Below are 16,119 nucleotides of genomic sequence, written 5' to 3'. Positions count from 1 at the left end.
AGAAGCAGCGGCAGCAGAAGCTCTGACTGCCCATGGGTCCTGTCCCCATGCTATTCTATACTATTCTCTAAATAAAAGAGCACTACTGCCAGATCTTGAGAGTCTAAGAAATCTTTCTTTCGACTCCTCGGCTCACCGATCCCGCATCAAGGAGGCTTACACACTGTACTTGGTTTTCCAAATTTCCCTTAGCTAATTCATAATTTGCTATTTTATATGTACAAAGTTTTAGAAACGTAGAATAATATAGCTGCAAATATTGACTATCAAGAGTGCTTGGAAGTACGAAACCTAGTGTTAGAAGACAGAGGTACTCAACTAAAGTAACAATTAAAAGTGTTTGAAGGAAAATCCTAGCATATTTGTGGTGGTACTAAAGAAACTGTCCTCTGGGATTACTACCATGCAGTTTTCTTGATGTAACTTAACATTTACAATAAAGTTCATAAATTATTACTGTATCACTACCCTACAGCAACATAGTAAAAGCTCCAAAGAAGAAAATATAAATATAAAACGCAAATAAAGAAAAAAACAGAATGGATATGTAGGCTTTTATTAGAGCAAACATTTCCACAAACATAAAGATTTCTCCAAAACAGATAGATGTCCCAAGTATAAGATAGTTAAATAGTGATCCAAAATGGACAAAAATTAACTATAAATAAACACATTTCAGCATATAAAACAGGTCTTCTGAGGTTTTTTTTAACACTGAGACCCAATTACATTATTTTCCACATTAGAGTTACTAATAATTAATGCAAAAATATAATCAATACAGATGACACAGGTGACACTGTATTTTCCCAAAGTAAAGAAATATATTTGATCTAATATTCTTTGAATCTCATTTGGTATCAAAAAATAAACTTTACTGGGCAAAAAATTTTTTTAAACCTCAGAAAAAATAGACATGATCATGATGAAAAGATAGATATTGAATATAAATAATTTTAAAATATTGTCAGGCACAGAAATGTAAAACCATCATTTGAATATAAGAAAGTGCTATAAAACAAAGGGTTGTCAAAATAGAGAATAACAGATATTCTGAAACAAATGAAAAGCCAAAATCATGAAGTAGTGGCATCTATTTCTAATGTATAATAGATACTAAAACACCATGGGGAAAATGAACAGAACTAGTTCCTGAGGTGGTAGTGACAAAGGACAGAGATGACTTTAAAAATGCAGAGACACAGCGATTAACTTACCACCTCCTTCAAATAAAAGTGAGAATCTCTTGGGAGAATTTAAGCACTTTCAGCAGACACATCTTACGGCAGTTAATGTAGTACTTCATATTTCAGTGGAAAACTATTTCAATGGTGAAAATGATGCAGGAATCAGAAGCATATTTTGTTGAGACACTAGGTAATTGACACTTTCCCGAACTGGAAAAAATATTTCATAAGAAGGCATATAAAGTTATTGACTGAATCAAATTTGTTCTAAGAATAATTCATGCCTAGTGAAATAGCTTACCCGCCGCCACAACTCTGGGATCCTCATGAGACTCATGTCTCCCAGCTGCACGACTATCTGCACTTTCATTCCACCAAAGAACGTGAACTGCAGAAATAAACCAGAAATAGGATCTGAGATTATGGCATTATTTCAAATAAGAGATACAGGAAAATCAGAATGTTGTCTTATTCTTTAAATAAGAATAGTGAGTATCAAAAAGGTAAAACTAAGTGTATTCGTGATAAGATTTCAGAGGGGTCAGAGATTTGGGAGAGAAATTTATAAATAATCAAACTGGTTTTATAGATGGAACAACAGAAGGCTGGAGAGGGGGAGAAAGTAACACAGATAAAGACACAATAAGACTACATGCAGTTTTCATGACTTCCTAATACATTTTATTTTATTTAAAAACAGCAAGAAATCTGGATGATACAAAGAAGAAAATTAAAAGTAACATAATCTTAAACACCCTGAGAAAAACTCTACTAATATTTACTGTATTTCCTTTGAAAAATATGTGTAAAATCAAATTAGGGCGTTACTGTATATTATGCTTAGTATTAGATTTTAAAAAATGAACAATGAATATTTTCTACAGCAGTAACACTAATTTTTAATGGCTATGTGAATTCCTCCTTATGGATATAACAACACTTTATCACAACCTCTTACTGTTGATTATTTATACTATTCCAAATATTGCAATATTCTACAAATACTGAAATAAATGTTCTTGTATTTAATTATTTAAAAATTTTTAATAATTACAATGTCATACATATTAGCTGTTAAAATTTTGGAAAATGGAGATAAATAAAAAGAGAAAGCAGGAATCATTTCTAATCCTACCACTCTCAAATAAACACTTTTCTATTTTGGTGTATCTTTTCCATATGTATGTATGTATTTTTATATGTTTACATATTTATATACACACAACATATAGTTTATACTTACATAAGATACACAATGTGTATGATGTATATGTCTATTTGTGTATTAGGAGTATATTATATACATAGTGTCACACCACATTGTATGCAATGTTTTCTCATTGTAAACGATGTTGACAGAAACTTTGTTACAGCAGCACCTACATGTATAACAATGACAATGTTGACGGCAACTACTACTGACTATTACTGACAATTCTTGGGTGCTTACTATGTGCCCAGCCTGGTTCTAAGGTAATTTGCACGTATTAACTCATTGAGTCTTCACAATAACTTTAGGTGGTAGGTTATTATCCACATTTTACGGATGAGGAATGCAAGGCCCAGTGAAGTTAAGTAACTCACTCAAAGTCACAAAGTAAGTAAGTTGAGCTGGGATTCAAACCCAGGCAGTCTGGATCTGATTATTTCCTCAATATAAACTCCTAAAATTCAAATTGAGAGCACCAAAGAATGTATCTTAAATATACTTATATATGTAGAGTGTACATATACTGTCCTCCAGAAATGATGTAGTGATGTATACTCAGAATATTACTATTCTCCTCCTATGCTGAGAATGAATTTAAGATTAATAAGTATGCACACATTTTCAGTAGTTTTTTCTTATAAAAGCTAATATATGTTCATTATAGAAAATTAAAAGAGACTTAATAAACATTAACCTCATCATTCAAATTATCACTACATATTTTATACCCTTCCTGTACAACTGAGCACACCTATACATATTTCCTAGACTACTGGCAAAAACAATTTTAAAAAATTAAGGCTTTTTATTTATATTGCCAAATGTTGGGGGGAGAAGCCAATATGAATCCTACATAGTATAAGAGTACTATTTTTTCCCAACCTATCTAATACTATACTTATGTTTTTATCAGATGATAAAATGCATCTCATTATTGTTTTAATCTGCATCTTCTTTAATATATATTTAGTAGTCACCTATATGTCTACCTTTGCATAAGTTTTTGTTTTTCCTTTTGCTTTTGAATTTCATTTATGGTGTTTTGGGGTATGCAGACAGACTGATCTTTTTTATAATAACATCATCAACTGATTTTTTTCTTCATCATTTCTTCATTTGTTTTTTGGCTTGGAAATTTAGTTCTCATCCATATTATTAAATAAATTCACCCATATTTTATTTTAGTAATCCTATGACTTTTTATCTACACTGAAATCTATAATCTATTTGATTTTTATTTAGCGTATAGTGTGAGACAGACATCTAATAATTTTCACAACTTTTCTCCTCTTCATATATTTTCCAACTTGAAATATCTTTTTCAGTACAGTCTGATTATTTTCTTAGGATATATTAATAGAAGTTAAATTTCTGGGTAAGGATCAGAAGCTCAGCTTTGAATATGTTAGGTTTGAGATGTCCATTGGACATTCAAGGAGGGAAGTTTGGGAGGCAAATGGATATAGTGCGTCTTTCAAATATTTTATTAGCTATTCTTAGTCATTTATCCTTAAAGATAAACATATACACATTTTTTAGAGTTTGCCACAAAAAAATCTGAAATTCTGACTGCAATAACTTTCAACTTGAAGAGTAGAATGTCCCAAATAAGTGTTTCTTAGATAAATTAAAGTCTGTATACTTATCTGTCTGATGTGTATGTGAATGTTAGGAAGTCATTATTAATCATGCATATGCATTATTTCTAGCATATTTGGTATATATGTGAATTACATAGTAAGACAAAGACCAAAATATTAACAGTATTATCTCTAAGTAGTGGGAAATGTTATTTTCCTCCCTTTGGGCATGTCCATCTTTTTAGTATTTGTAAAAATACATACTACTTTTTCATTCAGAGACAATCTCTCCACCCCAAGTAATATTATTTTAGAAAATCAATAAAAGCCTACTTAGAAAAAAAAAGATGAAAAAAACAGATATTTTCTTGAGGCTCCTGCAGTATTTTATCATTTTGATGTATTATGGAAAATAGTTCAGTATTCGAAAAAGACTTCATAAGGTGTGAACATTCTAAATAAATAAGATGTAAAACAGGTTTTTTCAACCCTTAAAATTAGAAAAACCCTAGAAATTTGGTACTAAAAATTAAAATATATGCCATAATGAAAAAGAGACAAACTGACCCAAGGAACTTATTAGATCATCAATATACCGAACGATTTCATAGAAGAAATGGACAGTGGTACCTCTGTTGAGTGTGCCGTATTCTGTGTGGAAAACTCCAACTAGCTTTGAGTAGCCTCGATTGACATGGGCATTAACTGCCCTTTTAAATGGCTCACCCCACAGAGCTGGCCCACCTGGTTTCATCTGAAAAGTAGCCAGTTCATAGACTCCTAGAGGAGGGAGAAAAATAATTATTTTACAAAAGATATTCAAGAAATTTCTAATCAGGTTAGTGGAAAGCTAAAGTACAGATTTGGAGGATCATATGTATATACACATTTAGGAATTCTCTGCATTATTTTTCCTTGCTTTTATATTTAGAAAGTCCTTGTACAAATTTAAGGGTCAGATGTTAAGCTTATCATACAAAACAAAGATAAAGGAATCTATATTAAGCTATCATCTGAAATAATTTTTGTCTATAAAATTTGTCAATAAAACAAATATTGAGAATTTATAATAGGATCAGGATTTTTGAGCTGCCTGAGTCTATACTTTTAGGTAACAAATGAATAAGAAAAGTATTTTCTGACCTCCTATATTTTCCTCTTTCCAGTTTTGAGAGCAAGTACTTTTTTGTTTATATAATATCCCCCATAGGACTCTGTTTCTTTTTTTTCTTTTATTGATGTCATATTGGTTTATAAGATTGTGTAATTTCAGGTAAACATTATTATGTATCAGTTTCGGTATAGACTGCATCGTGCTCACCCCCAATAGTCTAGTTTTTTGTCCCTCACCATAGGACTCCATTTCTAACAGGAACAGTAAGCAAACAATGGACCTAAAGTGATGTCTGAGTTTTTTGGGGAAAAACAAAAGAAAACAAAACAACTGAGGGAGATGTATTTATTATTTCTAAATATCCAGGTAAACACTTGAAAAGCATTTTACCTTCTGGTCACAAGTGTGGGGCAGGTAGAGGGAAAGAAATTAGGCGACAAGTAGATTTGAGAAGTAAAAGGAAAAAAGTACAAAGTTACTAAAGCATTATGAACAACACAGAGGAAGAGAAACAAGATTCGACACTGTTCTAGAAGCCACTTCGTTCATTTAGATAGTGCTGTAGCTGAGGGGAGAGCTAGACGGATGAGGATCCAAATAAGACTTTTCAAATCTCTTGTAATCTAAGACACGCTACAAAGTTGAGATTATTGATGAAATAAAATAAAATTTAAATTAGTTTGTTTTTTTAAGATCTGATCTTTGTTTAAAACTAGGTTGAGGTAGGTATTTCCCTAGGTCCGCAAGAAAGTGAAATCAGCAAGAAGACAAAACGTTAGTAATTATTCTCAAACTGAGAAATAAGAAAGAGGAAAACAAAAAAGAAACTACAGCAATACAGCTTAACAGTTTAAGTTAATTCATTCTCCCAAACAGTCAGGCTTACCAGTGAAGACAGACTTAATGTTTTAAGGTTAACTGTAATTTGTGTAAAAAAAATACTAAACTAGGACAAAATTTCATACATTATCTTTCACCTACCTATGTATGTTTTTCCTGCTCCAAATCCCCAACCTCCCAACCTTTACTCCTCATGTCAGCTTTGTATTTTCATACCTAAACTTTAAGAGTGTTTCCAAAATGAAAAAATAAATTTCATTATACAATGCTCATTGTTTTAATGATGAGCAAAGAGCTCAAATTCATTTTTATCTCTATGATCACAATATATTTCTCTCTATAAAAAAGGATTATTTTATTTGTTTCCTACAGAACTTTGGTTTGTATAGTTTAAAATTTTTAGAATTTTCTCCACCAAAATTGAAAGTCTCTAAGAGGGAAGGACTGACCTTCTTTTGGAGGTTTTTCTAATTTGCTCCATGGCACCAGGTAAGCAATCTCAAACTCTTGTTTATCAATGAGAGCCAAACTTGGAATGAGAAACTGTTCTTGCCATTCCCTATCTTTGGCCAAGGCTTTCCGAACTTCAGTGCGATGAGCAAAATTATCTACGGGAAGAGAAGGAGTAAGAGAAATACAAACTTTGACTTAAAATCACCCATACCTTTTTGGGATTTCATTCAATTCAGCAAATGTTCATTGAGACCCCATAAGGACACTGTGTTATATCAGTGACATCTATCCTCAAGTTTCTCATGGTCTAAAACGGGAGTAGAAACATAAACAACTAATGCTAATGTCAGATAGGGGACTTTATAGGCTCTACCACTTGGTAGGTAGTTGTGTGACTTAGGTAAGTTATTGAATCTGCACCTGTTTCCTACTCTGTGAAATGGGGATAATGATATAGCACCTATCTCCAGGGTTGTTGTGAGGATGAAATGAATTAGTGCATGAAAGTAGCTTAGAGCAGTGTTTGGCACCTATTTAGTACTCAATATATATTAATTATTCTTATTATTTATAAGCATTTACTTATATTTATTTATAGGGTATAAGCATTTATTAACATATGGGCCTAGTACTATATTTACTGTCAGGGCCTCATAAGAATCATGGTAAAGGGCCGGCCTGGTGGTGCAGCGATTAAGTTCGCATGTTTCACTTCTCAGTGGCCCGGGGTTCGCTGGTTGGGATCCTGGGTGCGGACATGGCACCGCTTGGCAAAAGCCATGCTGTGGTAGGCATCCCACGTATAAAATAGAGGAAGATGGGCATGGGTGTTAGCTCAGGGCCAGTCTTCCTCAGCAAAAAGAGGAAGATTGGCAGTAGTTAACTCAGGGCTAATCTTCCTCAAAAGAAAAAAAAAGTCATTGTAAAAGAGTTTTCTATGGTTTATGCTGTGGGTAAGGAATAATATCTATCCTAACGCTTAAGTAAGTCATATCAGGAGCTTACTAGTAATTTGTTTAATGGAACATGATTCAACTGGTGGCACATTACAGCATTAATTGTTTTTTAATGGGGTCTGTTCTATTACAACAGCGAAAACCCCAAAACTATGGCCATGTTAAGTACAGAATGAGCACTTTTAATATTAAAGTATTCTATGCCTATTAGCTGTGGACACTGATGACCAAACAATAAATGAAATTATTGAAAGTTCTTTGGCTATCATCAAGTCCTGACGTGGACTTCACAAAGATCAGACACTGGAGCAACAAACACTCTGGGAATTCCTGTAGCCTGCTCTTCTTTGTCTACTAAGCCAGGGGCAGGTCAGCTTCAATGTGGGGAGAACTCTGATTCCTTTGATTTCACTCTCCTAGAGCAGCATGACAATGAATTCCCTGAAACCTTGGGGTGCACAAATGACACAAAAGTAGCTCCCGAAACATAAAAAATTATTAAATCTCAGAGTGGAGTGAGGCCTAGAACTTAACTAACATCCCCATCAACCTCCACTATCCTCAGGCCCCTATATGTTTGAATTGTTTCTACTAAAATCTTGATATCCAGCTGTAACTTCAACAATTAGAAAAAATAATTCCACTTTCCTTTTATGATCTTAACCCACTTGGGTTCTTGCAATCACTGCTTTAAACTTTTCACAAATCTTTACAAAAAAACATTTTACAACTTTTCTGAGAATTAAAGTCTAGTTCACAATTGTATGATTTGAAATATGAGATGCCACATTTTCCCATTTATGATAAGAAGGATTTGAACAAGGAGTTGTTAGAGATAAACCACTGGGAAGAGTAATCATTGAATTCTTTTATTTTTCTGTTTTGCTTTTTCAAAGGTTAATTTAACCTGTGTATATTTATAGGAATACAAATCCAAGCGCTAAGTGTCATATAACATTTAACAGAATGAAAATTAGTACTGAACACTTAAACTGGAAAAATCATACCATACTTCCAAATATGAAACACTTTATTCATTCTGCCTCCAAATTCTACACTCCAGAATCCAACCAACTCCGAGTGAGCTGTCCGAAGATGAATGTTTTTCTTAATCTTTTCCATATACTCATTCATCTTTGAAGGTTTAAGGCAATAAGTACGAAATTCATAGAACGTTCCATCGTATTGTCTGGGGCCCGTAGCAAAAGATGAACACATCTGAAGAAAGATAGGGCAAATTTAAATATTTTGGGAAGGTAGAGTTTATAATATTATGTTACAATCACTTCTGAATCCGGAAACATGGGACACTCATTAGACTCATAATCCATGTTTGTACCTCTGTGGTACAAAGAGGATTGCTAATCTCGAGTGAAAGCGCCATTAACGGGTCTTCTTTAGTCTTCACCTGACAGTCTCTAAGTTAACCTCCTTCCTATCCTACCCCTTGAGAAAAGAGTACAAATCTAAACACCTAAAGGAAAAAGAATCTTTGGTTAGATTCACACAATAAGCCAGTAAGGCGGAATCACAAAAATTCCTGTACATTCCTCATCTAACGTTAAACGAGGTTGTTATCATATTTGCTGCGAGGTTCCTGTCCCGCCCGGCTTGGGCGCCGAGCGCAGGAGACACCGGGCAGCTGGGCAGCTGCTCCACCGCCCGCACCCTGGCCTCCTCTTCAAGGTTCTCTGCAAAATGCTCGGGAGCTGCCTATTTCATTGAAAGCCGGGAGGCCGGTTCTGCCGCCAGCGGCGGGTGGACGTTTTCTCCTGCTGCCTCCAGTCTGGAGGGGCCGGCTTGTCAAGCGACCAATCGATAGTTGAGCCCACACCAGGCGGCACAGGCCCCAGCGCGCCGAGCACAGGAGCGGGGCGGCAGGGACGCGGGGGCCGGCGCTGCAGGGGTGTCCTCAGGGCCGCCTGGCACCTGGGCCAGAAAGCCTCTGTCCACGGCTGTCTGCGAGCCGCCCGGGAGGCGACACTGGCAGCGGGTCTTCCCCCGTCGACTCCCTTCCAGCTCCCGCGCATCCCGGGGTCCCCGCCTCCCGGGTTCTGGGACTCGGGCTAGAACGCCGGCGGCGGCACCGCGCTCGCAGGGTTGACGCGCCAGCCGGGTGGGCGCATGCGCGGGGCCGCGCGCTCCCGCAGACGCCTCGCCCCGCCCCTGCCCCAGAGCGCGGCCTGGGCGCGTCCCCGCCGCCGGTACCTGAGGCGCGAGCGTCCGCGCGGCCAGAACCCTGGTCAGGCAGCTTCGGAGGCCGAGCATGGCGCCGCTTCGAGCGCAGACGGCAGCCAGCCGGGATTCTCTCGGAGACTCGTGGTCTTACGCCTTCCCGACTGGCGGAGAGCGGCGACCTTACCTCGGGTGACGCAGGCTCGGGGCGGGCCCGGCGGGGTCAGCTCCGCCCCAGCGCCGGGGAGGAGCGGCAAGACTGCCCAGTCCGCCAGGCGGGCCGGCGCGGCGCGGCGCGGCGCATGTGGTGGTGCGGAGCGTCGGGTGCCCTGGGTTTCCTCAGACGGTCTCACCCGGGACGCCCGAGGGGACGTTAGGATTGGCTGAAGGCTGAGGTCGCCCCGGACCTGCTTTCCGGGCCCGTCGCCTCATTTCCACGTGCAGTTGGGAACGACTCGTGAATGTGTGTGTGGACGCGGGTGTCTGTCCGTGAAGGGGAGAATGGATGCGCAGGTGTGATGCTTTGTGTTACGATGGTGGAGGGTTTTGTTGGGTATGATGCGCGTGTAGCTGCCGACCAGGGAGCCCTCACTGTTCTGCTCTAAGTGAATTCTCTCTCCCTGTCCGTGGTCTAAAGGTTAAGATGAGGGGCTCTCCCCGCCACCCCCAGGTGCGTTTCCGGTCAGGGAACCACAGCGCCCGCCTGGCTGTTGTCCGCCGGTGGCGGCTGCGTGTTGCTGCGATGCTGAGAGCTGTGGCAATGGTAGTTCAAATACCAGCAGGGTCACCCATGGCGGACAGGTCAGCGGAGCTTCCAGACTGAGGCAGACTAGGAGAAGGGCCTGGCCACCCACTTCCAAAAAATTGGGCATGAAAATGAAGCTTTGTTTGATAGAGCGCCAGAAGGTGAGAGGATGGCGCAGAAAGACCAGGCGGGGTTCCGCTGTGCTGTGCACAGGGTCGCTAGGTGCGTGAACCGATTGGAAGGCACTAACAGCATCTCTTCCTATGGCCACCCCCAGCGTGACCTTGTTAGGCGCCTAAAAATGATTTAGATTGTGTTTCTCAGGAGCTCAGAGGATTGGGGGCACTGATCTAGATATGAAAAAGTCAAATTTAAACGTACTTAATTTGAGATCAGATCGTTTTGTAAGCCTTAAAAGCAAAACAGCTGACCTCTGATCTTGTCCTCCCCATCCCTGATTATTGGTCCCTAGAATAACTACTTTTGACATTTTTCAGCTGTTTCTTCTAATGTTTGTTTCCCTTTTTCTAAATTATAGGCATTTTCTAGTGTTTCTTGATATTTCCAGTTGTAGATAGTATCTGTTGCTTGGAAAACAAGGATTTAGGTCTCGTACATACCATTACCCTCAAATACACTTCCCTTCCCTTATCTGATAATACTTACATTGATAATAGTTAATTGTTACATTATTAATTTATAGTAATGTTTACATTTTTATTACTAATTACATTATCACACACTATACACAAACAATAGTTACATTATTGCACACATTCAAGTAATATTGCTTGTTTTGTTAAGACTATGGAATTATTAGAGGGCTATCACCTGTGGTTGTATTGGTTGTGGCTTGTGCAAAGACTTTGGAATCATCTGTTCAGAGGAAGGGGGACTTTTTAAAATTAGTAATTCCACTTGTGGTGAGTCAGTTTTTTTAATCAATGGGCATCCATTTCTAACCAAGCAAGATGAAAGAAAGCATCATCTGTGCCTGTACTGGGTCTTTATGTTTAAATTTATTTTCTTAGGCGTTTCCTCCCCACCACCAGAATTAACAATTCATTCATTCAACCCAGATTTATTAAATTCCTTCTATGCTTCAGGAACTTTGTAGAAAAGCGGATACAGGAGTGAACAAAAGACAGGGATAAAAAGTCCCTGTTCTCTTGGAACTTAGTTTGAGGAAAACAGATAAACAAATGGAGAGAAAACGATATCAGCGATTAATAGATATTATGAAGAAAACATAGTACGATATGGAGTATAGAAAGTGCTGGAGGGAGGTAGCAGAGACTGCTAGCTATTTCCCAATATCCATTCTCCCCTCCTTTCTTTTTAAGTTCATAATTGTCAAATGAAATAAAGAGTCTAGGTAATGTTTAAATGAAGGAGTTTATTCAGTAATCAAAGTGAGGAACTTGAGTCCTAAGAAACAGTCCTACAGAGTATTCTGAGGAGCTGCTCCAAGGTCTACAGATCTCAGTGCCATTTATATACCCTTTAACAAACCGTGTATGTGCAGGAAAGAGCTGACACGTCTAATAGTCATAAACTTCAAAGATAACATGAATAAGAACTTTTTGGTTATATATCGAACATGGGTTGTAATGTTGGTGTTATCTATCTGGGGAGGGAGGTGAGGACCAGGTCATTATTTTATCCCTCAGCCTCTAAGAAATGCAGCTGGGAGATGTGAGAGCATGGGACCCATTCTCTCTTCCCATTGCTGATTCATCCTGCTGGACTCTTCGGTCCTGAGATGAGGGGTTGCAAGGTCATTTAGACACAGGCTCATAGGGCCTGCATGGCTGCTTCACAGCACATCATGGATTTTTATTGCACTGACTTTAAGTCTATGCAGCTCACTTGCTAGATTTGCCTGGTAGACCAGGGAGAGTGGTCTCAGAAGTTTGTTCACAATCCCCCCTTCTGGTCATCCTCAACCTATGGTTGCATTCATGACCAATGAGGATCTCCTTTGGTTTTCCTCCAACACGGTGGGGTTCCTCTCATTTCCCTACCTATCTTTCAAGTCATTCATTAAAAATGCATTCTGGATCACTTCTATCTTCCTGTCTAACATGATCTGGGCCTTGTCCTGTTGTTGCCTCCTTTGACAGCTCGCATAACATTGGAACAACAGAATAATTAATGCAATCAAGATTACAATTGTGAACACAGTTTTTATAATATCAATGTGAGTAGATGAGCGTGCAGTGCATCTTGCACTTCTTGAGAAGCCAAATCTAATGTCTCCTCAGACCATTCATTTTCCATGACCTTAACTTCAGCTGGGGGTCTTAGTTCGCGCTCCCAATAGATATAATTTTCTTCATCTGTGTTATCATGTCTTATTAACCTCAGAAGATGAATCTTTCCTATAATTTCCATGTTACAGCAAACACCTGAACTGTTAAATTCTGTTTGGTGCAATAGTGATCTGATAGTTGAACAGTATGATTTCTTATTCCCTCCCAGCAAAATCAACCCTTTACCATATACCGTATGTTGTTTGAATAGGAGTTTTTTTGTTTTTTTTTTTTAAAGATTTTATTTTTTCCTTTTTCTCCCCAAAGTCCCCCGCTACATAGTTGTATATTCTTCGTTGTGGGTCCTTCTAGTTGTGGCATGTGGGACGCTGCCTCAGCGTGGTTTGATGAGCAGTGCCATATTCGCACCCAGGATTTGAAGCAACGAAACACTGTGCCGCCTGCAGCGGAGCGCGCGAACTTAACCACTCGGCCACGGGGCCAGCCCCTGAATAGGAGTTTTTATCATAGGCCTAGTCAGAGTTATTTCTGAGTTCCATCATTCCTCTGTATTGTTTACAACCTAGAACCGAGCTAGGTTCCTATTGTAGTATAGTTTCATTTGGGGCAAGAAGGGCCCACTGGCTCCCTATAGGAAGTATCTGATAGTTGTCATGGATAGTCCCTATCCCCACAAGTTGTACCACCTTCTGTTTTTTATTAGACCATAGTCTAAGCACTAGAGCAGTCAGAACAATGGTGCAGGTTCCCTCAATTATTTCCCATAGGTTTGGCGGCCCGTAAGTTTCAAATAAGTGAGTTTCTTGGGCATCTGCAGCAAATGTGGTTCGGCATTGTTTCATAGGCCCGTGCTGGTTTAGCCACACACGCATATCAGATATGTTGATTCCATTGGGGCATTATCATCTGGCTACAATTTGGATATAGAGTACTTACCCAGAAATGTTGAGTCCCTCAAACCAAATTTAAATGGGTGATCGTAACCCCCAATAATAGGGTTGTTTGTGTTGACCAGAGGGCTTCCCTGTGAGAGTTGGCTCTCATGGATTTTGGGAGGATGACTATCTATCATAGTCCACCATTTTACCCCAACAGGACTTAACTGTCTTTTGTTGACATAGGGCCTGGTTTTGGGAGTCCACCCACAAAAACAAGGTTTAGGGGAATGGGGGCACATTGCACTATGACAGGAGACACAGGGTTTAATAAAAAACTTGTTGCAACCGGGTATCAGCTTTAAAAATTTTATCACCTACCCCTATAGCTACACAGTAATGCTGATATTGGTCTGTTCTGTTAGTTTTTAAAATTTTCTTCCAAAAATGTCCCCTGGAAGAAGTTTCCCCTGATGTGTCCTATATAATAGGTATATCCTGTGAAGTTAGAATTAAGAAGAAGATTTAGAACAGGTTTGTATAAGATAGATCTTAGACTCTGGGTTTTAGAATTATACATGAGTATTTTACCTATGGGCTCACTGTTTCTTGGACTAAAAGTGGTAGCCTTTGCCCAAGACCAATAGTATATAAGAATTGGGATGGCTTGGAAAGACAAATGCTGTGACAAGAGTGGGTGAGTACAGTATGAAACAAAAATAATGAATACTGTCCCTTAATTACTGGTGTGGTCTGGACTCTTGGGAAAGCTGTCCATGTGAGATGTCGACCTCTTCTCATCCTGGTTTGGTAGCACTTGTCTTAGTCAGTTGAAGCCAGATATCAGTAACAGACGTTGAAGTCCACTCAGGAGGAGAGGCCTTTTTTAAGTGAGAAATATGAATCCATGAGTTTATGCCTTTTAATTTTTCAGCACATGGATTGGTTAAGAATACCTCTTATGGTCCTTTCCAGTGGGGCTGCAGAGTCTTTAATTTGGTGTCTCTTCCAGTAACAAAATATTAGAGGGTGTAGTCCACGATCCTTAAATTCTTCATCTCCCAGGAGCTCACTGGGAAAAGAATCTGCTACCAATTTTTAAGTTTCTTTTTACTGTCTTAATAGGACCTTGACAATAATGTAATATATCTCCCTTGAGCAAAGATGGTTTATACATTCCTTCATCTAATTGCATAGGCCATCCTGTTGTTATGTAAAAGGGAGACAGTAGATGTTTACCAAAAGTTGTAATCTAAGATTGAGGAGCACCAGTGGAAGAGCTTTTGGCCATGAGAGATTAAGTGCTTCTGAAATTTTTACCAATTGTTTTGATAGTGCCATTAGTTCTTTCCATTAACCCTGAGGACTGGGAATGATAAGCACTGAAGTCTGCAGGTCTGAGGCAGTTTAACAAAGCAGTGGACATGCAGGAAAGATATTACATGTCTAATATTCATATACTTCACCGATAACATGAACAAGAACTTTTTGGTTATACATCAAACAAGTGTTGTAATGTTGATGTTATCTATGTGGGGAGGGAGGCAAGGACCAGGGCTGTTACTTTTTCTCTGAATCTCTAAGAAAAGTAGCTGGGAAATGTGAGAGTGAAGTACCCATTATCTCTTCCTGTTCCTGATTCATCCTGCTGGTGTCTTCAGTCCTGGGGTGAGGGTTGAAGGTCATTTAGATACAAGCTTATGAGGCCTGAATGGCTGCTTCACAGTACAGCATGGATTCTTATCATACTGACTTTAAGCCTATGCTGCTCGCTTGCTAGATTTGCCTATTAGGCCAGGGAGAGCGGTCTCAAAAGTTTGTTCACATAATAGAACCCACGCAGCTTGGTGCAGCCATGTGACTAAGTCCTAGCCAGTGAGATGTGCTGGTGCATTTATGACCCACTGTGAGTGATCTTAAAGCTGTGTAGGAGGGGTTATTCCCCTCTTTGTCCCTTTATTATTTCTGCTTCCTGGAGTGTGGATCTCATGGCTTGGAGTATGAGGTAGAAGTCACATGCTGAAGATGGTGGAACATGAGAGAAGAAGCCTGGGTTCTGATGCCGTGGAACACCATGCTAGGAGCCCTGGACTGCCCATGTCTGGACTTCTTTTACATGAGAAATCATCTTCTAGTTTAAGCCCCTGTCTTATGGCTTAAACCTATGACTATTTCTTTTTTCTCTGTCTTTGCTTTGTTTCTATTGTTTTCCTTACTGTCACTTACTATTCACCAGATTCTTTGACAAAAGAATAAATTCCTTTCTATGTTCATTTCTATATGATTAAACCCATTAATCAGCTTATCAGTTTCGTCTTCTAGAGTTGTTTTTTGTGAATCCTTTGTTTTCTTGCTCCAGTGTGGACTAGTTGTTCTCTAAGATGGCATGGTAGTAATTCTGGGATCTCTTTTCACTGATATCCTGGGGAATCTCATTTGCCTTGTGTTGGACCTCCTGTTTCTAGGATCATCTATCTTTTTTTTTTACTCTTAATTTTAGGAGAGGGTACATGGGACTTAAACTTTTGAGACTTGCATCTCTAAAAATGTTTTATTCTGCCAAGCTTCTTGATTTATATTTTGAGTGGGTATAACAATCTACATTGGAAATAATTTATCCTCATATTTTTAAAGGTAATTCTCCATTGTATTATAGCTTTTAGTGAGAAACTCATGCCATTCTGAATCATGATTCTTTGATGTGACCTGTT

At 38.8% G+C, this 16,119-nt stretch overlaps 2 protein-coding genes across 11 annotated transcripts in view; one reads left to right on the top strand and one right to left on the bottom strand.

The window, feature by feature from the left end:
* Positions 1 to 540: 540 nt before the first annotated feature.
* Positions 541 to 9,824, bottom strand: LOC103555519 (protein NipSnap homolog 3A). Its single transcript, XM_008527143.2, has 6 exons — positions 9,549 to 9,824; positions 8,348 to 8,558; positions 6,381 to 6,539; positions 4,608 to 4,757; positions 1,489 to 1,575; positions 541 to 1,397 (listed from the first exon to the last, which is right to left on the bottom strand). Exons 1-6 carry the CDS (start codon positions 9,606 to 9,608, stop codon positions 1,321 to 1,323), a joined length of 744 nt encoding a protein of 247 aa, XP_008525365.2. The 5' UTR covers positions 9,609 to 9,824; the 3' UTR covers positions 541 to 1,320.
* Positions 9,825 to 9,891: 67 nt separating this feature from the next.
* The window catches only part of LOC103555520 (phospholipid-transporting ATPase ABCA1-like), a 74,346-nt gene continuing 68,118 nt past the window's right edge, over positions 9,892 to 16,119 (top strand). For 9 of the 10 annotated variants that reach the window (XM_070596003.1, XM_070595998.1, XM_070595999.1 and 6 more), the window contains exon 1: positions 9,892 to 10,028. The gene's annotated coding sequence lies outside the window, so the exon portion shown is untranslated. The remainder of the gene's footprint in view (positions 10,029 to 16,119) is intronic. The other variant, XM_070596002.1, reaches the window with a different exon arrangement.

The sequence above is a fragment of the Equus przewalskii genome, chromosome 26 (assembly GCF_037783145.1).
Source record: "Equus przewalskii isolate Varuska chromosome 26, EquPr2, whole genome shotgun sequence".
NCBI lineage: Eukaryota > Metazoa > Chordata > Mammalia > Perissodactyla > Equidae > Equus > Equus przewalskii.
Note: the sequence above shows the minus strand (reverse complement) of the source record. Positions and strands in the feature narration are given on the sequence as shown.

Bases quoted from the DNA above. Each gene is read 5' to 3' on its own strand.
- LOC103555519 (XM_008527143.2), bottom strand. From the start codon at position 9,608: ATGCTCGGCCTCCGAAGCTGCCTGACCAGGGTTCTGGCCGCGCGGACG. The intron at 6,540-8,347 runs GTATGATTTTTC...CTCTTCCCGTAG, and splicing joins GTTTCATATTTGGAAGTATG to ATAATTTTGCTCATCGCACT. The intron at 1,576-4,607 runs GTACCACTGTCC...TTATTTCTGCAG, and splicing joins ATACGGCACACTCAACAGAG to TTCACGTTCTTTGGTGGAAT.